The sequence below is a fragment of the Poromitra crassiceps genome (genome assembly GCF_964638095.1).
Source record: "Poromitra crassiceps genome assembly, chromosome: 2".
Classification (NCBI taxonomy): domain Eukaryota; kingdom Metazoa; phylum Chordata; class Actinopteri; order Beryciformes; family Melamphaidae; genus Poromitra; species Poromitra crassiceps.
In genome coordinates this window covers 111820678-111845477 of record NC_139624.1, presented here as the reverse complement: position 1 = coordinate 111845477, position 24800 = coordinate 111820678, and the positions used below count along the sequence as shown (strand labels likewise).

Sequence of the window (24800 nt, the reverse complement as noted above, 5' to 3'; positions counted from 1 at the left end):
TCTCCGTCATCTGTTCCCTGCTTCCCTCTCCGTCATCTGTTCCCTGCTTCCCTCTCCATCATGTGTTCCTTGCTTCCCTCTCCATCATGTGTTCCCTCCATCATGTGTTCCCTGCTTCCCCCTCTATCATGTGTTCCCTGCTTACCTCTCTATAATGTGTTCCCTGCTTCTCTCTCCCTCATGTGTTCCCTGCTTACCTCTCCATCATGTGTTCCCTGCTTCTCTCTCCCTCATGTGTTCCCTGCTTACCTCTCCATCATGTGTTCCCTCCATCATGTGTTCCCTGCTTACCTCTCTATAATGTGTTCCCTGCTTCCCTCTCCATCATGTGTTCCCTGCTTACCTCTCTATAATGTGTTCCCTGCTTCCCTCTCCATCATGTGTTCCCTGCTTACCTCTCTATAATGTGTTCCCTGCTTCTCTCTCCCTCATGTGTTCCCTGCTTCCCTCTCTATAATGTGTTCCCTGCTTCCCTCTCCATCATGTGTTCCCTGCTTACCTCTCTATAATGTGTTCCCTGCTTCTCTCTCCCTCATGTGTTCCCTGCTTCCCTCTCCATCATGTGTTCCCTCCATCATGTGTTCCCTGCTTCCCTCTCTATAATGTGTTCCCTGCTTCCCTCTCCATCATGTGTTCCCTGCTTACCTCTCTATAATGTGTTCCCTGCTTCTCTCTCCCTCATGTGTTCCCTGCTTCCCTCTCCATCATGTGTTCCCTCCATCATGTGTTCCCTGCTTACCTCTCTATAATGTGTTCCCTGCTTCCCTCTCCATCATGTGTTCCCTGCTTACCTCTCTATAATGTGTTCCCTGCTTCCCTCTCCATCATGTGTTCCCTGCTTACCTCTCTATAATGTGTTCCCTGCTTCCCTCTCCATCATGTGTTCCCTGCTTACCTCTATAATGTGTTCCCTGCTTCTCTCTCCCTCATGTGTTCCCTGCTTCTCTCTCCCTCATGTGTTCCCTGCTTCCCCCTCCATCATGTGTTCCCTGCTTCTCTCTCCCTCATGTGTTCCCTGCTTCCCTCTCCATCATGTGTTCCCTGCTTACCTCTCTATAATGTGTTCCCTGCTTCTCTCTCCCTCATGTGTTCCCTGCTTACCTCTCCATCATGTGTTCCCTGCTTCTCTCTCCCTCATGTGTTCCCTGCTTCCCTCTCTATCATGTGTTCCCTGCTTACCTCTCTATAATGTGTTCCCTGCTTCTCTCTCCCTCATGTGTTCCCTGCTTCCCTCTCCATCATGTGTTCCCTGCTTACCTCTCTATAATGTGTTCCCTGCTTCTCTCTCCCTCATGTGTTCCCTGCTTCCCTCTCCATCATGTGTTCCCTGCTTCTCTCTCCCTCATGTGTTCCCTGCTTCTCTCTCCATCATGTGTTCCCTGCTTACCTCTCCATCATGTGTTCCCTGCTTCTCTCTCCCTCATGTGTTCCCTGCTTCCCTCTCCATCATGTGTTCCCTGCTTCTCTCTCCCTCATGTGTTCCCTGCTTCCCTCTCCATCATGTGTTCCCTGCTTCCCTCTCCATCATGTGTTCCCTGCTTCCCTCTCCATCATGTGTTCCCTGCTTACCTCTCTATAATGTGTTCCCTGCTTCCCTCTCCATCATGTGTTCCCTGCTTACCTCTCTATAATGTGTTCCCTGCTTACCTCTCCATCATGTGTTCCCTGCTTCCCTCTCCATCATGTGTTCCCTGCTTCTCTCTCCCTCATGTGTTCCCTGCTTACCTCTCTATCATGTGTTCCCTGCTTCCCTCTCCATCATGTGTTCCCTGCTTCCCTCTCCATCATGTGTTCCCTGCTTACCTCTCTATCATGTGTTCCCTGCTTCTCTCTCCCTCATGTGTTCCCTGCTTCCCTCTCCATCATGTGTTCCCTGCTTTTCCCTCCCTCAGGTTAATGTGTTCCCTGCTTACCTCTCCATCATGTGTTCCCTGCTTCCCTCTCCATCATGTGTTCCCTGCTTACCTCTCTATCATGTGTTCCCTGCTTACCTCTCTATAATGTGTTCCCTGCTTACCTCTCCATCATGTGTTCCCTGCTTCCCTCTCCATCATGTGTTCCCTGCTTCCCTCTCCATCATGTGTTCCCTGCTTCTCTCTCCCTCATGTGTTCCCTGCTTCCCTCTCCATCATGTGTTCCCTGCTTCCCTCTCCCTCATGTGTTCCCTGCTTCTCTCTCCATCATGTGTTCCCTGCTTCCCTCTCCATCATGTGTTCCCTGCTTCCCTCTCCATCATGTGTTCCCTGCTTCTCTCTCCCTCATGTGTTCCCTGCTTCCCTCTCCATCATGTGTTCCCTGCTTCTCTCTCCATCATGTGTTCCCTGCTTCCCTCTCCATCATGTGTTCCCTGCTTCCCTCTCCATCATGTGTTCCCTGCTTCCCTCTCCATCATGTGTTCCCTGCTTCTCTCTCCATCATGTGTTCCCTGCTTCCCTCTCCATCATGTGTTCCCTGCTTCTCTCTCCCTCATGTGTTCCCTGCTTCTCTCTCCATCATGTGTTCCCTGCTTCTCTCTCCATCATGTGTTCCCTGCTTCCCTCTCCCTCATGTGTTCCCTGCTTCCCTCTCCCTCATGTGTTCCCTGCTTCCCTCTCCATCATGTGTTCCCTGCTTCCCTCTCCATCATGTGTTCCCTGCTTCCCTCTCCATCATGTGTTCCCTGCTTCTCTCTCCATCATGTGTTCCCTGCTTACCTCTCCCTCATGTGTTCCCTGCTTCCCTCTCCCTCATGTGTTCCCTGCTTCCCTCTCCATCATGTGTTCCCTGCTTCCCTCTCCATCATGTGTTCCCTGCTTCCCTCTCCATCATGTGTTCCCTGCTTCCCTCTCCCTCATGTGTTCCCTGCTTCCCTCTCCCTCATGTGTTCCCTGCTTCTCTCTCCCTCATGTGGTCCCTGCTTCTCTCTCCCTCATGTGTTCCCTGCTTCCCTCTCCATCATGTGTTCCCTGCTTACCTCTCCATCATGTGTTCCCTGCTTCTCTCTCCCTCATGTGTTCCCTGCTTCTCTCTCCCTCATGTGTTCCCTGCTTCCCTCTCCATCATGTGTTCCCTGCTTCTCTCTCCCTCATGTGTTCCCTGCTTCTCTCTCCATCATGTGTTCCCTGCTTCCCTCTCCCTCATGTGTTCCCTGCTTCCCTCTCCCTCATGTGTTCCCTGCTTCCCTCTCCATCATGTGTTCCCTGCTTCTCTCTCCATCATGTGTTCCCTGCTTACCTCTCCCTCATGTGTTCCCTGCTTCCCTCTCCCTCATGTGTTCCCTGCTTCCCTCTCCATCATGTGTTCCCTGCTTCCCTCTCCATCATGTGTTCCCTGCTTCCCTCTCCATCATGTGTTCCCTGCTTCCCTCTCCCTCATGTGTTCCCTGCTTCCCTCTCCCTCATGTGTTCCCTGCTTCTCTCTCCCTCATGTGGTCCCTGCTTCTCTCTCCCTCATGTGTTCCCTGCTTCCCTCTCCATCATGTGTTCCCTGCTTACCTCTCCATCATGTGTTCCCTGCTTCTCTCTCCCTCATGTGTTCCCTGCTTCTCTCTCCCTCATGTGTTCCCTGCTTCCCTCTCCATCATGTGTTTCCTGCTTCTCTCTCCCTCATGTGTTCCCTGCTTCTCTCTCCCTCATGTGTTCCCTGCTTCCCTCTCCATCATGTGTTCCCTGCTTCTCTCTCCATCATGTGTTCCCTGCTTCCCTCTCCCTCATGTGGTCCCTGCTTCTCTCTCCCTCATGTGTTCCCTGCTTCCCTCTCCATCATGTGTTCCCTGCTTCTCTCTCCCTCATGTGTTCCCTGCTTCCCTCTCCATCATGTGTTCCCTGCTTACCTCTCCCTCATGTGTTCCCTGCTTCTCTCTCCCTCATGTGTTCCCTGCTTCTCTCTCCCTCATGTGTTCCCTGCTTCCCTCTCCCTCATGTGTTCCCTGCTTCCCTCTCCCTCATGTGTTCCCTGCTTCCCTCTCCATCATGTGTTCCCTGCTTCCCTCTCCCTCATGTGGTCCCTGCTTCCCTCTCCATCATGTGTTCCCTGCTTCTCTCTCCATCATGTGTTGTTCCCTGCTTCCCTCTCCCTCATGTGTTCCCTGCTTCCCTCTCCATCATGTGTTCCCTGCTTCCCTCTCCATCATGTGTTCCCTGCTTACCTCTCCCTCATGTGTTCCCTGCTTCCCTCTCCCTCATGTGTTCCCTGCTTACCTCTCCCTCATGTGTTCCCTGCTTCTCTCTCCCTCATGTGTTCCCTGCTTCCCTCTCCATCATGTGTTCCCTGCTTCTCTCTCCATCATGTGTTCCCTGCTTCCCTCTCCCTCATGTGGTCCCTGCTTCTCTCTCCATCATGTGTTCCCTGCTTTTCCCTCCCTCAGGTTAATGATGTGTTCCCTGCTTCCCTCTCCCTCAGGTTTGATGTTGTGTTAATGAAGGAAGGCCGGATGAAAGGCCAGGCCTTCGTGGGGCTCCCCAGCGAGAGCATAGCTGAGAAAGCCTTGCGGGAAACCAATGGCTATGTTCTCTACGACAAACCCCTCGTCGTCGTATCCTTTTCATGCCCCCTCCCAAGAAGAAACGGGTGAAGTCTTGTTGGTTCCACTTAAATATTTATGAGGCCATGCATTCACCTTTGATTGAAAGCTACAAGTTGAATGATGCCCTCTCTCTGGGGTTTGTTGAAAAGCATTCTGGGATCGGGGGCAATCTGGGTAGTGTAGAGGTAAAAGCACTCTTCTACCACCACGGAGTCCCTGGTTCAATTCCCGGCAGCGGTACTTCCAGCTTGGTCACATGTGCCTACAGACAAAAAGAGTTTTGGTTGCTGCACTAGTGCCTCCTCCGGTCTGTCGGGTGCCTGTTCGGGGGGAGGAGGGGAATTAGGGCCAATAGTGTGATTATCCCACGTGCCATGTCCTGAAACTCCTCGCTGTCAGGTGAAAAGAAGCGGCTGGCGACATGCATCGGAGGAAGCTTGTGCTAGTCTACAACTCTCCCCAGATCGGCAGAGGGGGTGGAGCAACAACCGGGACAGCAGGGGCAATTGGCCAGGTACAATTGGGGAGAAAAATCCATAAAAAAAGGCATTCTGGGATCACCAACTTAAGTTGAAGTACTTGAGCCATGTGGAGGGGAAGTGGGTTCACCAAAAACGTGAATTGCATCTGCCATGCATCTTGTTGTCAATGCTGAGCACTTGGTTGATATTATACACACTCTTGTACCCAGCACTTTTCCCCTGCCCCCTGTTTTTTCAACTCTCAATCAAATTTTTTATCGTCACGGTTCTCTAGCTGGGTTCCAGGCTTAAAAATCTTTAGATAATGATTTTTCAAAAAAGGATGGAGAACAGTGAATGGTGAAATTCTCTTCCGAAATCCAAGGTGACGTCACAATGTCACATGACTGTTGAGTGTTGTTGTCTATGGACAGTGGAGGTGGAGGAGGTGGTGAAGTTCAGCATCAACCCCAAACAAGCCCCAAAGTTTCACGATTATTACGGCACAGTAGAAATTCACATCAAATCAGCATTGAAAACGGTTTTGACTTAACACCAGAAAGACCATTAAAACCTGATTTCACAAAACATTTAGGGCCCCCTCGAAAACGAGATGATTCATCTCAAGGGTTTTTTCCTAAATGAATACACTATCTCATCAAAGCAATTCAGGTAGCAGCTTTGGACACCTTGATATTTTTTGTATATTTACTTGTGTTCTATGTTGGTGAAGGTTGTCGTATCAACTTACATTCCATGTCAAAATGTTCACTTGGGTGCATTGTGCCGTGCTTTAATTATTTAAGTATTTCAAAATTCTGTGTTATAAAAAAGGACAAATCAAGGCTCTTGCTGCATCATGCAAGACATCATGCAAGACCTGCTCAGTAAAGCTGCATCATGCAAGACCTGCTCAGTAAAGTTGTTGAGGACCTGTGCCCTTGAAAGTTCGGTACAGCAATCCCTAATAATCTTGCCACAAGAAGTTTGGAAACTCACTGCTGTTGCTGTATCTTCAGGATGGAATCTTATCTTTTTTACCAGATTCACCCCCAGATCCCCCCCCCCCCAATTTTTTCCCCAATTGTACTTGGCCAATTTCCCCCTGCTGCCCCGTCATTGCGCCACCCTCTGCTGATCTGGGGAGAGCCGTAGACTAGCACCATGCTTCCTCCGACACATGCGCAGTTGCCAGCTGCTTCTTTTCACCTGACAGCGGGGAGCTTCACCGGCAGGACGTGGCATGTGGGAGGATCACGCTATTCCCACCAGTTCCCTTCCGCCCTGAACAGGTGCCCCGACCAACCAGAGGAGGCGCTAGTGCAGCGACCAGCACACATACCCTTAATCCGGCTTCCCACCTGCAGAGACAGCCTATCGTGCCTGTATGGATGCCCGACCAAGCCGGAGGTAACACGGGGGCGGGAACCTGCAACCTTCGTGTTGGTAGGCAGGGAATCTACCGCTACATTACCCGGACGCCACAAGTATTGTATCTTATATGAAATGAAAGCCAGTTCATTAAGGATCAACTGTGCTGAGCAGCACAGCTGATTATGCCAGTAGCACCAACGTCAAATCTGTCAAATTCCCCTCTCAATGTCAAACAGTGTGTATCCTCCTGTTGGTATTGACTCTATTGTTTTGAGTTGTTTGGGGGATTGGACGATTGAACACTATGAACAAACAAGACATATTGGCAATTTGACACTTTATTCATTGAACACAGGAGCCTCAGCGGATGGAAGAACACCCTGGCACCTGCTCCTCATGCTGGTCACCAACCTGGTCAGACGTTGCTGTGAGATGGCATTCTATTCCTCAACCAGGATTCGTGGCAGGTCAGCCAACATGGTTGTGTTGGTCACGAGCATGTACAGCTGGTTGTGTTGGTCACTCTAGCACGTGTACAGCACGCCCAAGCTGATCTCACAAGTGTTCACTTTGGGTGAGGTCTGCTATTCCATTCTCTCGACTCTCACATTCTGGGGTAGTCTAATCCAATTGAACACTTGGGGGATCAGCTCGGGTGTGCTGTACATGCTAGAGCAGAGCGATTCCCAACCTGTGGGCTGTGGCTCTCTGCTGGTCTGCGGAGGTATTGCAAGTGGGCCGCCAAATCATTTGAGCCCCCCCTTCCCCGCACACACACGGAAACATATTTAAAAACCCCTTGCTCATGGACAGCTCCTTGAAAACGGTAACACTGAAAATGTGTTGATATTGGCAGGGCAAGTTGTTACTTTTGACTTTGGTGCTACTGACATAGTCAGCTGTGCTGCTCACCCCACAAATGCAGGATCCTTACAAATGAGACGGCGTTACGAAGGGAAATGAGCAGGCTTTCATATAAGTTAAGATGCAATACTGAGGATACAGCAACAGCAGAGATATGATCATCCAACCACAAGTTTCCAAACTTTTTGTAGCGAGTTTATAATGTGGAAAGATACCAGAGGAAGTGTGCTTGTAATGGTTGTGATTGTCACTTATATGTGGTAAGGTGGACTCTGATTGATTATCGGGTTTGATTCTCATTGGAGTATCGGGAAATAGCGCAAGGTTAATCTTAGTACATTTGTTTTTTTAAGCAGCCAGAGGCAGAAGAGAGGCAGTCCCAATTTAGATTCCTTATGATTATTTAAGTGCTGCCTGCCAGTAGTGTCAGTGAAGCCTCTTTAGATGTTAAAGGGGTCTACTGTAAAAAATATATAAATAAAATATATATAAAAAAGGGGGGTCTACCGTCCCAACTGCAAAGATTGATGAGCTGAAAGAAAGACTTGCGTTGAATAGTCGAATGTCAGCAGGAGAGGCCCATTTTGGCCACTGGAACTCTGGCATTTATAAGCAAATAGCTGAGACATTTTCTCAGATTACATTCATATATGAGGTGTGACAAGAAAGCGGGTCTCCCTGGCTTAAAGCTGCTGCAGTATGCAACTTTGACATTAAAATGCCTATGAATAAATGGGATACAAACGCTACGGATTAGCCTCCTGAAAATCTGCGCAAAGATCGGCGTGGCCTGGGGTCCTTCAGGCTAGAGCGAGGTGCTCGACGCAGGTAAATGACGTGCAGCGCACAGGCCCTCTTGAGGCGTCCTTGAGGCATCCTCTCAGCCTCTGGATTGCCTTTGCCACGGGAGGGTCTGGTGAGACGAAGGAGGAGCATGGCCGGGAGTAACCCACAGAGCCTAGATCCTCCATGCACCGAAGGGCCAATACTGCGGCGTAGCACTAGCTCTATTGCAGCGGATTGGGCGTTCTCTCTTACCCCTCCCGCGGGCAACGTTGCAGACAGAGTAGTAAGGCTGATCCGTGAGCGGCTTCTGGGACGCGAGTCGGGGTCTTAATTGGCCTCGGCTGGGTCTACTGGGCGAGGGTGTATGATGTTGATAGACCCGAAACACCTTACGACCCCAGATAACATCACTGATGACGCGTCCTAGCGCATGCGGCAGTAGTGCATTTGAGAATATAGAATATAGATTATCAGTCTGTAACACAGGGTAAAATGTAACCTGTTGTTTGAAAAACAGTTTGTTTGACCACGTTTACTGCTTCCACACCTTAACTCCGAGCTCACAGCAATTCGCCAGGTCAGCCAGGCCCAAGCAGGACAGCACAGACACCAAGAAAGGACCCAGACAACGCTAAACTCGACAGGTGAGAGACATTCCTATCCTGATAAACGAAAATATTGAAAAAGTTAAAGAGGCTTCATTGTAATTGTAATGGTATTTTCTTTTTACACTATTCAAGATGTCGAGCGTTGATATTGTGGCCCAGCAGGACCATTTGTATCCTTATTCTGGCATATCCTTTGGAAAATATTTTTGGGCAAACCTTTTATCCTAAAGCCACTGAAAATATATTGTAGTTTAAACACAAAAAGATTGAGTTGCATGCCTTGTGCTTTTCCTCCTGCAAATTATTGTATGTTGTATCCCATGTGTTCAATTCAGTTTACCTTATTAAACTTATTTTTGAATATCTGAAACTTTACTTTACAATGCTCTCTACCTTGTCTTGACTCTTAATTGCAGGTGAAGATCGTCACAAGTCTGTCTTTATTTTTTAAATAAAAGTATTTTATTAAAGTATTTGTCGTGTTTTCATTTTTTTTGCACAACTATCACAGGTCTGATACACATGTCAACATTTTACAGGGATACTTCAGTGTAACCATCATGACTTACCTTTAGTCCCAAACTTAAGAAAGCACAGAGGCGAGTAAATACAGAGAGGGGAAGACATGTGAGATGGATTGGCTCAGCAGCAGATAGTAGGCTGTGAACACAGTGGGAAAACCACAGCAAACAAACCAAACAGACTGTGGTCTGTGGGAAATTGCTGGGACTGGGTTAGCTTACCTCTACAATAGCTGGCCCCATCTGTGTGATTATGGAGAGTAAACATTGGAGGATGAACTGCTCACCTAAACAGCCATCCTATGTGAAGTTTTTGGAAATCCAATTTGTTTTTGTATTCTCTCTTAGAAAATGCACTGGCAATATGTTAATCTCATGGCTAAATTAAAGTTTGTAATGTCTATAATGGGTAAGACATTAAAAGAGGAAACAATGAATTCAAGATTCTCACACTCCTGGAAAACCTCAGGGAATTTATAAAATGATTCCGTTTTTTCTTACTGAAGAAGTTGTGAAAAAGCATAAAAGGGCGAAGAGTTTTAGAAAAGTCATGGCATTTGTGGACTACTTCCCCCCCATTTTTTTCCCTTTTTCCTTTTCTTGTATCCTGTCAAAAAGCTGTGGCTGGCTCCAAAACAGACCTGTTGGAGGAAAATGCTGTTGGTTACCCACTGTTTTGTTGACAAAGAGTTAAACAATATTACATTAAGTCATACTTAAAGGGATAGTTTGGATTTGTTTTGACATGGGGTTGTATGAGTTCAGACCGTCAGTGTACTACATGCAGCTAGTGCGGTCCCCATTTGGAGTTTGTTTTTGTATGTCTTGGGGAGCTATTTTCGATTGATTTTAAGGCATTTGTGGGTCTCGGGCACAAACGAGACGCAGAAATATCTGTACCCGCTGGCTAGCCTGCCAGCACACAGTCCATACGGGTGTGGAGAGAACACAACATTTAGACTCGATACACTGCACAGGTAACAAGACTTTTGAGTTGTTGACTTGTTGGGACGGGACGAAAAATGGTAAAGCTTTTTCACAAGTTATCAGACAATACCTAGCCTATTTATGGGCTGGAACCCTTGAAAATGATAAGACATTTGACAGATTCACATCACACAAAGGTCACAGGTATGTCGGCAGCTTTAATCCAGTTCAGTAGGCAAGGTAAACATAGGTTTCTTCCAAATGTGTGTGTGAGTGAGTGTGAGAGAGAATATGAACAGGGCACTCCTGAAAAAGAGCATTGCTCTCAGACTCCCCCTGTGTAAATAAAGGTTAAGTACAATAAATAAAGTCCTGTGTACCTTTAAGGGCCCAGTACAGTGTGTCATCTGAAGTCTCCTCTGTGTAATCCACAGTTTGGTTGCTGTTGTCTTCTCCTTGGGAAACACGTTGAAACTGGGGAGATACAGTGGAGTTGAAAATGTTGCCATGAAGCTCGTTTATATGTGGAGTGATGGGCAGCAGAGAAAAGGGAGAAGTATTGAATTTCACTGGGGAATAAGGAGAAATTTGAGTCTCCACTCCTTGGTACTGATTGTCTAAATATTTCCAAACATCACTCTTATGCCTGGCTGCGGCCATTGTGCCTGTAACATCAGATTGTGTGAAACGAGTAACGATGCATGCACAGATAATTGTTCACTGTCCAAAAAAGTTAACTTTATAGCCTGTAGAACATGATCAATTTAAGTTTATATTTATTACATTCATGTTTTTTTTTTAAAGGGTAAGTACTTGAACGGTTGAAACGTTATTCGAATACTTATGTCCTTAACGAGTACCATCATGTGTGGACTATCGTGTTTCTTCAGGTTTCCTTTAAGACTAAAATGTGTAGGCCTATACAGGTACACGTTTACTACTGGTTTCTCTCCTGTGTGGACTATCATCTGTGGTCAAGCCTGATTTATGACCAAAAGTTACCACACAGAGTGAGCATTTAAATGGTTTCTTTCTTGTGTGGAGTATCGTGCTTCTTCAAGATGCCATTTTGGCTAAAAAACCTTTTCCACAGACTGAGCATTTAAATGGTTTCTCTTCTGTCTTACAACAAATGTAACAAATATATATATCTCCTATGATCGATAGCTATATGTTAATTAGATACAGCATTTGAGACACTGTTTTTTAAGGTTTTCATCTTATCAATAATAATTATTGGGATAATATAGCATATTGAGAAAATTTCGGCCAAGATAATGGCAATATATATTTGTATAATTAATGTTGTATCGTGTGTGTGTGTGTACGTGTGTGCGTGCGTGGTTCTGCAGAAGCTGAGAGAGACACACCTGGACTTTCCATTCCACAAATTACAATCACAAGCTCATTGCCTTTCTCATGACCAACATGTAAGCCCCTCATCTCAGTGTAATGAACCTGAGAGCCTGTCATGTTGACATGCAGCTGATTGTTGTGCCTTTTGGTCTCTCCCTGCAGCCAGTCTCACAATGACGAGATCATTATTCCATGCCTGGGCCTCAGGGCCAACCTGTGTCACTAACTCAGTGTAGAACCACATCAAGTCTCTGGTGAGTCACAAATCTGAAAACACAAATCTGAACCGATTACACAGGTGTGTGTGTTAGGGCAGGAAGCAAAGTTTTTGTCTATAGTAGTTTAATATCCTCCTCGGCAAGAGACTGTCTATCAAGACCAAAATCTCTCGCCACAAGAACAGCTTCTTCCCAACTGCCATCAGCCTCATCAACAAGGCCTGTAAGCCCCCTCTAGGCGCCCTACCAACCCCTTCTCCCGGGCCTCCCCTTCCCCACACCCCCTGAATCCCCCCCACTGACATGAGCCCCCTACACTCGTTACATTAAGGAACAACATTTTGGGAGATTTGCCTATTTGACATCTTCCCAATAGTAAGACAAGAAGATAGAGTCCCTTCTCTTCTCTGTGCGTGTAGTAGAAAAATAGCGAGCGCTAGTTAGATTAGCACAATGAATGGTAGTCAATGGTATGGCTATCCTACCCCCGTTGACGTGAGCAAAAACGTTAAAAAAACAACAGAAAAAAGACATAAAATGCTGAAAGACATCATCTACACCCTGTTTCAGCTGCACTGTAGCCAGGCATTGTGGCAAGAAGTCCATTGAGGTTCCAGCTGCACATGGCTATAATATAGCTGAAATATTATTTCAGCTAAAAACAGGGTGTACTGTTCCAAAGTAAAGTCCTGATTTGTGGTGGCTTTCGGGTCTCATTGAAGAGGCGGATGGCAGTTGGGAATAAACTGTCCCTGTGTCGAGAGGTTCTGGTACTGCCAGACATCAGTTCTCCCATGGGGGAGGGCCTTAAAGAGTTTAGGACCTGGGTGGGAGGGGTCCAGCCACAATTTCATGAGGCCGCTTTAGCGTCCTGGCAGCCTGCCATCCTGAAGGGATGGCAGGCTGCATCCGACCACCTTTTCAGCACAGCGGATGATGCGCTGCAGTCTGCAGCTCTGCAGCTTACCAGATGGTGATGGAGGAGGTGAGGACAAGCTACCAACGGAGGCGGTCGCATTTTCTCCTCGTCTCCCTCTCCCCCTCATCCCTCTGCTTCTGCTACCCGGAGCCAATCTTGCATTTGTCTCTTCGAAACTACAAATATGGATTATATGGCTGGTCTCTCGAAACGAAATCAATAAAATTATTGTGGGGTCCGGGGAACCCCCGCCTCTGCCCAGACGGGACTTCACCGCGGGATACGGGAAGACAGCAGTCATTGACCCTAGGCTGCACGTCATGATAAACGAGATGAGCGGGGCAGTGAGTACTTGGACTATTGCGATTTATGATCTGAATCGTAAAAATGGATTACTTCTTGAAGATATCACTGCCACTGCGCCGAAGTGTTTAAAACCGAGGATCAGGACTGACTCGTGTGAGGAATGTTGTTGATCCTACACCCACCGGGGAAAACCAAAACAACGGATTTAATCTGGCCACCTGCTAAGCCGTCAAGGACACTAGCAGCAAAACTCTCCTGAAGCCTTGAGTGCAACCTGCGTCTCCAACGTCACCCCGCCCCGACATCTGACGCCTGAACTCTGGACTAAATTGCCATCTCCACAGCAACGCTGTGTTTAGCCGGTGGAGGCTCAGACCTTACACACACACACAAACACTCATGGACCCTAAGGACTATAGGCCAACACACGGTCACGCACGCACTCCCCCAAACCCGCCCCCCTCCCCTAAACCCCACCCCCCGCCTCCAGCAACTTCCCCCCGCTTTTCAACCCCACCCCCCCTTCCCTCCCACGATGAACCAAACCGGTGCTGTAATGGCAGCCTCCCTGGTGTCGTGGTGTGGGTTGTCTTTGCTGGTAACCCTGTACATTTACAACAAATGTATCTGTATTGTATAATATTGAAGTGTGCCTTTATTACTTTTTCTAACTAGTAATAATGTGAATTCTGAGTTATTTATATGCTTTGTCCAATCCAAATTGCTGGCGCTGTTCAATGGCGACCCGGTTTTGCTCTCCGACTCTGAGAGCGAACCAAGCAGAATTTCCCTCGTGATACTTGTACCATGAAGTGACAATAAAGTTAATCTCAATCTCAATTTGACGGTGGAGGTGTTTTTGGGTCTGATTTACCTCCGTACGACACTCTGTGGTGGCCCCCCTGTCACATCCTATAGTGCAGTGATAATCAACTTGTGGCCCGGGGGCCAGATGCGGCCCGTGATAGGGTCCAGAGGCCCCAACCATTTTCTAAATCACAATTGAAAACCAATTTTAAATCAAGTTTGACTGAGCTGCAGCTAAATTGTCAAATATGGCTGTCTGCTTGCCGCCCAGGCACTTACAATATATGTACTTAACTAACTTAACTTATCCTATCTAACTATCCTGTGTGCACATAATTGTGAGACTAAACTCCGGCTGACACCCTAAAAACCTACAATCTGCTACAGAAAATGTAAAATTAATATTTGTTTATTAACTGGCCCCTGGCCTCCTGTCATTTTTGCAAAAGTGGCCCCTGGGCAAAGCAAGTTGATTAACCCTGACATAGTGAGTCAGCTGCCTGCAGTGTTTGTGCAGCTGCTGCCATCCATCAGCCAGCCGCAACAGAGGGTCATTTGTGGCCAAGCACTCATTTCACTCCCCAACCACCATGAAGCTGCAGCTCCTGGGCCTTGGAATGTTGTTTCTGCTCACGCTCCTCTCCTCTGGTCAGTCTCATCATTATAATATGAAGTATTATTTGACCTGACACCGACAAAATAGCTGCTGATTCTAGGGATGCAAAATGTAGGCAGATACAGATAACCGATATTAACATTGCTTAGATTTACCACATTGTTTCCTCGGTAACGCTTTAGAATACAGCCCGCAAATAAGCATGTAGTTAGAGTATAACAACGGGGTTTAGGGCTGTAGTTATAGTCTAACTACGGGGTTTAAGGAGTGAATTATAAGATCTGTACTTATAGTCTAACTACAGGGTTTAAGGAGTGTAGTTATAGTATAACAACAGGGTTTAAGGAGTGTAGTTATGGTATAACAACGGGGTTTAAGGAGTGTAGTTATAGTCTAACAACAGGGTTTAAGGAGTGTAGTTAGAGTATAACAACGGGTTTAAGGAGTGTAGTTAGAGTATAACAACGGGGTTTAAGGAGTGTAGTTAGAGTATAACAACGGGGTTTAAGGAGTGAAAAAATACTTTAACTAGAGGGTAACAAGATCTGTACTTATAGTCTAACTACGGGGTCGCGGGCTGTATTATGAAGCAGGGGACAAATGTTTGTACTTATAGGCTAATTACGGGGTACCACACTGTACTTACAGGGTAACTACGGGGTTTAAGGAGTGTAGTTAGAGTATAACAACGAAGTGTAGTTAGAGTATAACAACGGGGTTTAAGGAGTGTAGTTAGAGTATAACAACGGGGTTTAAGGAGTCTAGTTAGAGTATAACAACGGGGTTTAAGGAGTCTAGTTAGAGTATAACAACGGGGTTTAAGGAGTGTAGTTAGAGTATAACAACGGGGTTTAAGGAGTGTAGTTAGAGTTAGGAGTCTAGTTAGAGTATAACAACGGGGTTTAAGGAGTGTAGTTAGAGTATAACAACGGGGTTTAAGGAGTGTAGTTAGAGTATAACAACGGGGTTTAAGGAGTGTAGTTAGAGTATAACAACGGGGTTTAAGGAGTCTAGTTAGAGTATAACAACGGGGTTTAAGGAGTGTAGTTAGAGTATAACAACGGGGTTTAAGGAGTGTAGTTAGAGTATAACAACGGGGTGTAAGGAGTCTAGTTAGAGTATAACAACAGGGTTTAAGGAATCTAGTTAGAGTATAACAACGGGGTTTAAGGAGTGTAGTTAGAGTATAACAACGGGGTTTAAGGAGTGTAGTTAGAGTATAACAACGGGGTGTAAGGAGTCTAGTTAGAGTATAACAACGGGGTTTAAGGAATCTAGTTAGAGTATAACAACGGGGTTTAAGGAGTCTAGTTAGAGTATAACAACGGGGTTTAAGGAGTCTAGTTAGAGTATAACAACGGGGTTTAAGGAGTCTAGTTAGAGTATAACAACGGGGTTTAAGGAGTGTAGTTAGAGTATAACAACGGGGTGTAAGGAGTCTAGTTAGAGTATAACAACAGGGTTTAAGGAATCTAGTTAGAGTATAACAACGGGGTTTAAGGAGTGTAGTTAGAGTATAACAACGGGGTTTAAGGAGTCTAGTTAGAGTATAACAACGGGGTTTAAGGAGTCTAGTTAGAGTATAACAACGGGGTTTAAGGAGTCTAGTTAGAGTATAACAACGGGGTTTAAGAAGTGTAGTTAGAGTATAACAACGGGGTTTAAGGAGTGTAGTTAGAGTATAACAACGGGGTTTAAGGAATCTAGTTAGAGTATAACAACGGGGTTTAAGGAGTGTAGTTAGAGTATAACAACGGGGTTTAAGGAGTCTAGTTAGAGTATAACAACGGGGTTTAAGGAGTCTAGTTAGAGTCTAACTAGTTCAGATCACCAAAGTAGGGCACTGGAGCACACAGATCAAGTGTAGAAAATGTCTTTATTTAAGACTAATGTTCCGACGCAAGTGCGTCTTCATCAGAGTCATACAGAACAATAACATTTTTACTTCTTAAATAACCTCCTCCCCAATCAGGACCAATCCAGCCCAGGCTGGAGAGGAAGGAGGTGATAACAAGCATACATGATTTACATCATTGAGAAGCAGAGTAATAGGTATTTAAAAGTTCCAAATTAGATATGACAAATCATCAGTAACCACATCAATAACAAGTTTAATAGTACATGATTCAAATCAAAAGATAGACTGTTCGTAGATCCACTATATTAGCCTTCCATCAAAAAAGAATATTATAGGGATGGGCGAGGGGTGGGGTGGTGGGGGGACCTTTAGTGTAAGAAGGGTTTCCACCTGAGGTTAGAAGGAGGGAAAGAATACACATCAGTATACGCTCCAATAACCCTGAAACCAACAAACAGCTATCCCACTAGGTCCCTAAGTAGCAACCCCCCGTAAAAAATAGTCTAAATATTACTATTTTCCAAAATAGATTAGTTTGTGACATCCGGGAGACCATGAGTAATATGTTCCTTTTGTATAAAGATAAATGGTCCGTTGACTTATGGTCTAAGCCTAAGTTGAGAACCTACCGTCTTATAAAAGACAGTTTTTCTGTAGAGCCTTATGTCAAGTTCAATCTCGACAGAAGAAAAAGGTCCTTGTGTGCACAGTTACGATCTGGAACGTTGCCCTTGGCACTGGAGACTGGTAGGTTTAATGCTACCCCTGAAGAAGACAGACTTTGTTTGCTCTGTGACCTGGGTGAAATTGAGAATGAGATTCATTTTCTATTCTATTGTACTGTCTATGATGAGGTAAGGGAGATACTGTTCAGTAAAATGTCCTCTATTTATGTTGACTTTTTTGAGATGGACGATTATGAAAAACTCGAGTTGTGTTTTAAGAAAGGCACTTTCTTTATTGGAAACTTTCTTTCCCAGGCATGGGAGCTAAGGCAAAATGTTCTGTTCAGAAAATGATGTAATGATTTTGTTTTGCTGATATGGTGAATGTTATGTTATGCTGTGATTTAGTTTTATTACTGCGGCGTTGGCGTATGTTGTACTGCATAATATATCATATGTGTGTCTTGTAAGTCCATGAGGGCTGGGCACTGTCAAGTGCATGACACATTTAATAAAAATCAATCAATCAATCAAAAAAAAAAAAAAAATCAATCAATCAATCACTAGTCTCGCTGGCCAGCCTTCCCTCCCGGGAAGGGGGAAATATTACAGACAGGAAAAATACCTTTTTTACCTCCCCTAAAGTCTATTTTTATTTTTATTTCACTTAAATAAAATGTTTTTCCCTCACCTACTTACGTTTAGTTTTGGTTAAATATAATAACCTTGGTGCATGTGTGTGTGTGTGTGTGTGTGTGTGTGTGTGTGTGTGTGTGTGTGTGTGTGTGTGTGTGTGTGTGTGTGTGTGTGTGTGTGTGTGTGTGTGTGTGTGTGTGTGTGTGTGTGTGTGTGTGTGACTGTGTGCGAGTGACTGTGTGCATGTGTGTGTGTGTGTGTGTTTGCACATGTGTGTGTGTGTCAGGGTGCCTGGGCAGGAATGAGGAGGAGCGTTTGATCCACCACCTGTTTAAAGAGCGAGGCTACAACAAGGAGCTGCGGCCCGTCCAGAGGCAGCGCGACACCGTGGACGTCTACCTCTCTCTCACACTCTCTAACCTCATCTCTCTGGTACCCAACGTGTGTGTGTGTGTGTGTGTGTGTGTGTGTGTGTGTGTGTGGTATAGAGCAGGAGTTCACAAACTTTTCCGACCAAGTACCACTACGTACCAAACCAAATTTCCCAGGGACCACTTCCACTGTGTATACCCCCCCCCCCCCCCCCCCCCATACAATTAAATTTGCTGATTTAACCATGCAATAGCAGCAGAAAGGCTAAATAACAATATAAGGCTACTAGCTGGTTCAAAATGGACACACACGGACACTCAGAGCTGACGTCTCCATGTCAGCCAACCGGGCCGCACCGTTCAACCTCAGGCTTTCCTGCTGTCTCGGTACCGGTATTACCGCACCTCTCTGAGAGGCTTCGCTGCTCAGCTACAGTCCACTGGTTTCAGTAGGAGGTTTGGGACCAGGTCTCCACGAAACAGGGCAGTGTTTTTGGCTTTTGGTCTCGGTGCAGGACTAAACGAACAACAGCTGGAGGATGACAGGAGGAGTGCAGCGACATGCCAGGAGATCCAGGCTGTATTCAGGAAGAAAAGGTTCCAGTGCCTGCTCAAGCCATTCACCTCTGGATACAAGTTGGAGGATTATGTTATTGGGAAACAGATTGGGAAAGGCTCAAATGCAGCTGTGTATGAGGCCACAGCTCCATTTGCCCAACCCAATGAGAACAACAAGTGCTCCCTGGTGGAACTGAGGGGAGATGAAGATGAAGGGAAGACGGCTTGTTCTGTGAGATGCTGCTCACTAAGAAACTTCCCTCTGGTCATCAAGATGATGTGGAACTTTGGGGCAGGGTCATCAAGCGAGGCCATACTGAGATCCATGTCGCAGGAGCTGGTGCCTGCTGGTCCACTTGCCTTAAAGCAGGAAAAAGAGCAAATTACTCTGGATGGCTCATTTTGGAGTTCTGCCCAAGAGAGTGTCAGCACACCCTAATGTGATCAGAGTGTACCGAGCTTTCATAGCAGACGTCCCATTGCTGCCAGGTGCCCAGGAAGAGTATCCAAATGTACTGCCAGCCAGGCTTAACCCCGCCAGTCTGGGCAACAATCGCACCCTTTTCCTGGTCAGGAAGACCTATCCCTGCATACTGCAGCAGTACCTGGAGGTGTCCACGCCAGGCCGAAGGCAGTGCTCCCTGATGCTGCTGCAGCTGCTGGAAGGAGCACTGCTGAGTGACTCCAGTGGGAGCAGCATGGAGGCAGAGCTTCAGAGGGGCTTCCTGGTGAACCTGGACTTGGAGGACCTGCGCACCGCCGTGGGCTTCCTCCTGTCTGTATAGATCCACTCTCATCCTCTCAAAGGAAGACCTCAAAGCCCTTGTTTTAGATAAATGGGAGTCTAAAATCCTTATCTGGGGTGTCTGGGTAGTGTACAGGTAAAAGCACTCGCCTACCAAACGTACATGTAAATTGGTAGGCGGATTCAATTCCCGGCAGTGGTACTTGGTCAGAATGCAAAGCCAGTAGGGTACGAGTCCTGGTCGCTGCCCTAGTGCCTTCTCTGGTTGGCCGGGGCACCTGTTCGGGGTGGGGTGCGGTGGGGGGGGGGGCGAGATCTGGAGGGAATAGCGTGGTCCTCCCACATGCTAAGTCCTACCGGTTAAACTCCTCGCTGTCAGGTGAAAAAAAGAAGCGGCTGGTGACTGCACATGTATCGGAGGAAGCATGTGCTAGTCTACGGCTCTCACCAGATCGGCAGAGGGGGTGGAGCAATGGCCAGGACAGCAGGGGGAGTACAATTGGGAAGAAAACGGGGGGGAGGTCCTTATCTTATTCAATACAACCACTAGATTTGTATGGTTTAAGTCTGAGCCGTGCACAAATACAGTGCACAAATACGTGCACTGTAAATGCACAAATACAGAAGAAATTAACACAGTACGGACAGAAGGTTCCATCCATGTCCGTATATGTATTTAACGTTGATCTAATAATAGAGCCTTTAGTCAACAGGGGCAAGCTTATGACACCCAAACCATCTTCTACTAATCGATTTCCTTTTTCTTCTGCACCTGTAGCGAGAGGTAGATGAGACTCTGCTGACGAACGTGTGGATAGATCATGTAAGCCAATGAGAATTCATTCCTCTTACAACTTTAAATGGAAAACGCTTTCACACACAGAAATACTTGTTGAATCCAACGACTATTCCGAATGCTCCTGCCTGTGTGTGTGTGTGTGTGTGTGTGTGCGTGTGCGTGCGTGTGTGTGTGTGTGTGTGTGTGTGTGTGTGTGTGTGTGTGTGTGTGTGTGTGTGTGTGTGTATTGTGTAGAAATGGAATGACTACAGGCTGGCGTGGAATGCAACGGAGTTTGACGGCATTGAGATCATCCGCCTCCCGTCCAGCATGGTGTGGCTGCCCGAGATCGTCCTGGAGAACAAGTGAGATGACCTGGTTAACATGAATGAGTTTGTTGACATGAAATCTGTGGAGTGGTTAAAAAAAAATCACACGCAGGTGTTCAAGTAAGCGGTGGAGGTTTCCGCAGGTCGGACCCTTCTCCACTACCCTCTGGCACTGTGTGTGCATAATCCCATGCATCTTTTGCAAAAATCATGCAGTGTTTTGCATGCAGTATGAATATATTATTTTCACCTAATCTCTGTTCATGCCAACGCCCGGCAATAGCAGTGGGCGGAGGCATTATGATTTTGGGTTGTCCGTTCGTCCATACGTACATCCGTCCGATGTTCGTTAACGCGATATCTCAGGAATGATGTAATTTCATCAAATTGAGCTCAAACGTCCACTTGGACTCATAGATGAACTGATTAGATGTTGGTGGTCAAAGTTCAAGATCACTGTGACCTCACGACCGCCCGTTTCATGCTCGTTAAAGGGCTACCCTTGTGTGTTTTTGTTGATTGTACTATTTGGTTTATTTGATGTTGTGTATTTCCTGTTGTTATAAGACCAGGGACCATGTTGGAAATAAGTGTTCGCACTTTTACATGTTTATTTATCCCTTGGATTTTGCCTGCTAGTGTAACCGAGTTGAATCAGCACGGATTCCTCATGAGTCCCGAGTGGTAGCGAGTGGATTGGTTAAACTCACTCCCCAGGTATAAAGGCATGTTAATCAGCTCCGCCAAGGGAGCTAGCTCTCTTGGCGTTGCGGTTAACATGTCGGTCTCCCAAGCCGAGGGTCGGCAGTTCGAATCCACCCCTGGGCAAGCCCTTAACATGGGTTGCTGCAAGTACCACCTACACAACGCCGTTACACTATATCCATGAATAAAGTCAATCAATCAATCAATCAATCAAGTAATAACTCCATAAATAATAACTAGCTCTAAAAGCAGAATTATAGGAAAAATAATGGCAAACAACTAGTAGCCTACAACTATTAGAACTACGGTAATTAGAATTAGAATTTTATTGCGCAAATTGTATTCCTTGCTAGCTCTCTCTGGCCACATAAAATGAGGTGCCAGGCTGGATTTGGCCTCCGGGCCTTGAGTTTGACACGTGTTCTAAAGGGTTGATCTGATAATTGGGTATGGCTGGAAAGCTGAGACTCTTGTGGATTCAATGAGCCAAATTGTACAGTATTCATGTGATGTTAATCCCCATAGTAGCATTTCATTGTAGTGAGACCAATTTTAAACTTTTGAAACTTGACCTCATCTGTTCATCGGGGACCACTCTCGGGCCCTCATCCTACACTATTTTTAATTGGTGTTGCCAGCCTGAGCTGTCGCTACTAGTACACTCCCACTAAATTCAGATGCTTTCTATCTCACACTTCCTTGTAGAGCCGGGTGGACGTTCTGACAGAAGCGGGTAGCTCATTCCACCATTGTGGCGGGGATGAGCGGTGACTTTCACATAAATGTATGTAAACTTCTGACTTCACATGTATGTGTGTGTGTGTGTGTGTGTGTGTGTGTGTGTGTGTGTGTGTGTGTGTGTGTGTGTGTAATCCTTCACCACCCTCTCTCTCAGTAATGACGCCCAATTCCAGGTGGCCTACTACTGTAACGTGCTGGTGTACCCCGATGGTAACTGCACCTGGCTGCCCCCCGCCATCTTCCGCTCCTCCTGCTCCATCAACGTCAACTACTTCCCCTTCGACTGGCAGAACTGCACCCTCAAATTCACGTAAGAGACCGCAGCCAGCCACAAGCATCTGCCTCAGGCTTCTCGTCGTTGCTGTGTGTCTGTGTGTGAGAAAAGCTGCATTTTATCTATGTGTTTAAAAAGTTATTTTATTTATGTTGAGTATTTTATATTCTAGACCAGGGGCACTCAATTAAAATTCATAGAGGTCCAGTTAGAGAAAATGTCCTCAAGCAAAGGTCCGGAACATTGTAACGTAGATGCGTTATGATTCAGTGCCATTGAACTTAGGCTACTTCAATGATTGCAGTAGCTTAATGGTACAATGTCTGTATGTAGTCAATGACTAACTGTTAAATCAAAACCCAACATCAACCATGTTTATTTAGTTTTCATATTTAACTGGATTAATTATAAATAACTAGCCTACACTAATAAATACATGTTCTTTTCTCATTTCAAGTAAAATAATGGCTGCATTTAAAAATAACATACAACAGTGCTTTGGGAAAATGTGCATCTTAAAAGTGCTTTAATTTGAGAAAGAAAATCTTCTTTTCTTCCCTCAACTCCACCTTTTCTCTTGAGAGAAGTGAGCTGATCCCTATCTATCTATCTATATATCTATCTATCTATCTATCTATCTATCTGTCTGTCTGTCTGTCTGTCTGTCTCAATGTCTGTCTCTATGTATCTATCGGTCTGTCTGTCTCTATGTATCTGTCTGTCTGTCTATCGATCGTTCGCAATGCAAACTTCACATGCCGTTGGGCAGTGAATGTGTGAGTGCCCTCAGTCTGGATTTGAGTGTGTTTGCTCGTGTGGCGCTTTCACAGACAGGTTAGGATCGCATCGCACTTCACATGAGACATACTGCCTGGTTTTGAGCTGCCCGTGAGAACAATGAATGAACATCTAAGAGTCTGCCTGCACCGGATTAAAACTAAATCTTTGTTTTTGCGGTCTACTCGTTTCTTTTGAGCACACCATGTTAAATGACTTATATCTCTCGCATATCTCTCTACTTCGTCCATGTGTCACTGACACTCTCTCGCCTGCAGCACTGGAACCGACTGGAACAGGCAGAATCGAATCGGATATTTGATTGGCTGAGTAGCATCACGTGTGATGATTTACAGCGCATGCATTGGTTGGTCAGTCAGCTTCCTGGCAGATAAACCAGTACCGTAAAGGGTAGAAAAGCATGTGTCGGTTAAAAAATAAAAGCTCCGTGAAATGTAACAATTCTCAATGATTTATAGGTTATAGGGCTCGGTCCGGATAGGACGGCGTCTGGGTCCGGATGCGGACCGGAGTCCGGACTTTGGGGATCGCTGTTCTAGCCTGTATAAAGATATGGACGTAGCCACCATGACGTCACCCATAGACCCTTTTAGAGTGGACGTAAATGGTAAATGGCCTGCATTTATATAGCGCTTTACAATCAGTAGGTACATTCACCCATTCATACACCGATGGCGGCAGGCTGCCACGCAGGGTGCTGGCACACCATCGGGAGCAATTTGGAGTTCAGTATCTTGCCCAAGGACACTTTGACATGCTGACTGGAGGTGGCGGGGATCAAACCACCGACCTGTTTTATCCAAAGCAATTAGTGGACGACCTGCTCTACCTCCTGAGCTACAGCCGCCCTACACGTCACAGGGTTAGTTGCGCATGCATCGCAGTATCCAAAACTAAGAGGAATTCATGCCGAAACGAGAGAGATCCCTGGAATACAGGAAAAAGACGTCTTGTATGCGTATAGACGCTGGACATTCCCACTAGGAATATGATGATGTCTGGCACTGCAACTTTGGCAATGTTTGGATCCTAGACCCATCCTGACAGTGAGTACGGGTCAAGAAACCTCACCCCATTGAAAGTTAGCTTATGTGTGTAAGATAACCTGTCTGTTGCTGGCAAAGCTTTAAAATACATGGAGGAGGCTTCGGGGTCTTCCATATTTATATGAGAGCTGAACCGCTAGTTGTAACTTTCTGCAACGAGTTCGGCTCCGCCCACAAAATACGTCATTGCTGTTTACAAACATTGAAAGGGTCTATTGGTTTGTGGACTCCCATTTTGAAGCCTCGAGTTTGGCATTTTGACCGTCGCCATCTTGGTTATTTCAGAGCCAGAAGCAGCCCACGCGAGACCAGGGGTTTCTCACAGCGCCACAGCGACACCTTATTTGCTTTTCAGCTAATTTCTACTGCTGTTACCCCAACATATTCTCTGATACATCATTCCCTAAAAGATCATGTAAAAACAAAGGATGAGCCATCCATTCACACGGCCCTGAACAGTGCATCTAATGCCCCTAGACAACACAGTTGGTTTTAAAACTGGTTTTAAACTCCATTTCCCATGTTGCTTTGCAGCTCTCTGACCTACAACGCCAAAGAGATCATGATGCTCCTGATGGAAGACAAAGATGAAGATGAAAAGACAAAGTGGACGGTGGAGTGGATCATCATCGACCCTGCTAGCTGGACAGGTAGATGTCTGGCCCATCACACACGAACACACATGCGCACGCACGCGCACACACACACACACACACACACACACACACACACACACACACACACACACACACACACACACACACACACACACACACACACACACACAGACTATCATTTTTGCTCAAACACAGATCCACACAATGCTGTACCAGAACCAACACTATCATGCCAAAGAGGTAGGCATAGGAGTTAAAAGTTCAAACCAAAAACCTGTTTACATTCTGCACTTTTGGCATTCAGGTCTCGCTCTTATCCAGAGGGAGTTACAGTAGAATACAGGGCTTAAAATTTGGTGCGGGATTGCAAGAATCGCGCATATTTTTGCCAATTCCCGCAGATTTGTAATTT

General features: G+C 46.2%; 2 protein-coding genes and 1 pseudogene across 5 annotated transcripts in view; all 3 read left to right on the top strand.

Moving 5' to 3' along the window:
* Positions 1 to 9019, top strand: part of rnpc3 (RNA-binding region (RNP1, RRM) containing 3) — a 38812-nt gene extending 29793 nt beyond the window's left edge. For all 3 annotated transcript variants that reach the window (XM_083632006.1, XM_083632005.1, XM_083632004.1), the window contains 3 exons: positions 4381 to 4513; positions 8556 to 8633; positions 8730 to 9019. In XM_083632006.1, coding sequence (XP_083488132.1) covers positions 4381 to 4513; positions 8556 to 8624 — 202 coding nt within the window. In that variant the 3' untranslated portion in view covers positions 8625 to 8633; positions 8730 to 9019. The remainder of the gene's footprint in view (positions 1 to 4380; positions 4514 to 8555; positions 8634 to 8729) is intronic.
* Positions 9020 to 14241: 5222 nt separating this feature from the next.
* LOC310771352 (acetylcholine receptor subunit delta-like) overlaps positions 14242 to 24800 on the top strand; it is a gene marked incomplete at its 5' end in the record, with an annotated part of 32354 nt that continues 21795 nt past the window's right edge. The window contains 6 exons of the mRNA XM_083631906.1: positions 14242 to 14299; positions 17713 to 17858; positions 19879 to 19923; positions 20134 to 20243; positions 21808 to 21963; positions 24306 to 24421. Of these exons, the coding sequence (XP_083488032.1) occupies positions 14242 to 14299; positions 17713 to 17858; positions 19879 to 19923; positions 20134 to 20243; positions 21808 to 21963; positions 24306 to 24421 (631 nt within the window). The remainder of the gene's footprint in view (positions 14300 to 17712; positions 17859 to 19878; positions 19924 to 20133; positions 20244 to 21807; positions 21964 to 24305; positions 24422 to 24800) is intronic.
* On the top strand, positions 18126 to 19140 carry LOC310791498 (serine/threonine-protein kinase PINK1, mitochondrial pseudogene; annotated as a pseudogene). Its single transcript has one exon. The product of its transcript is annotated as a serine/threonine-protein kinase PINK1, mitochondrial pseudogene (transcript).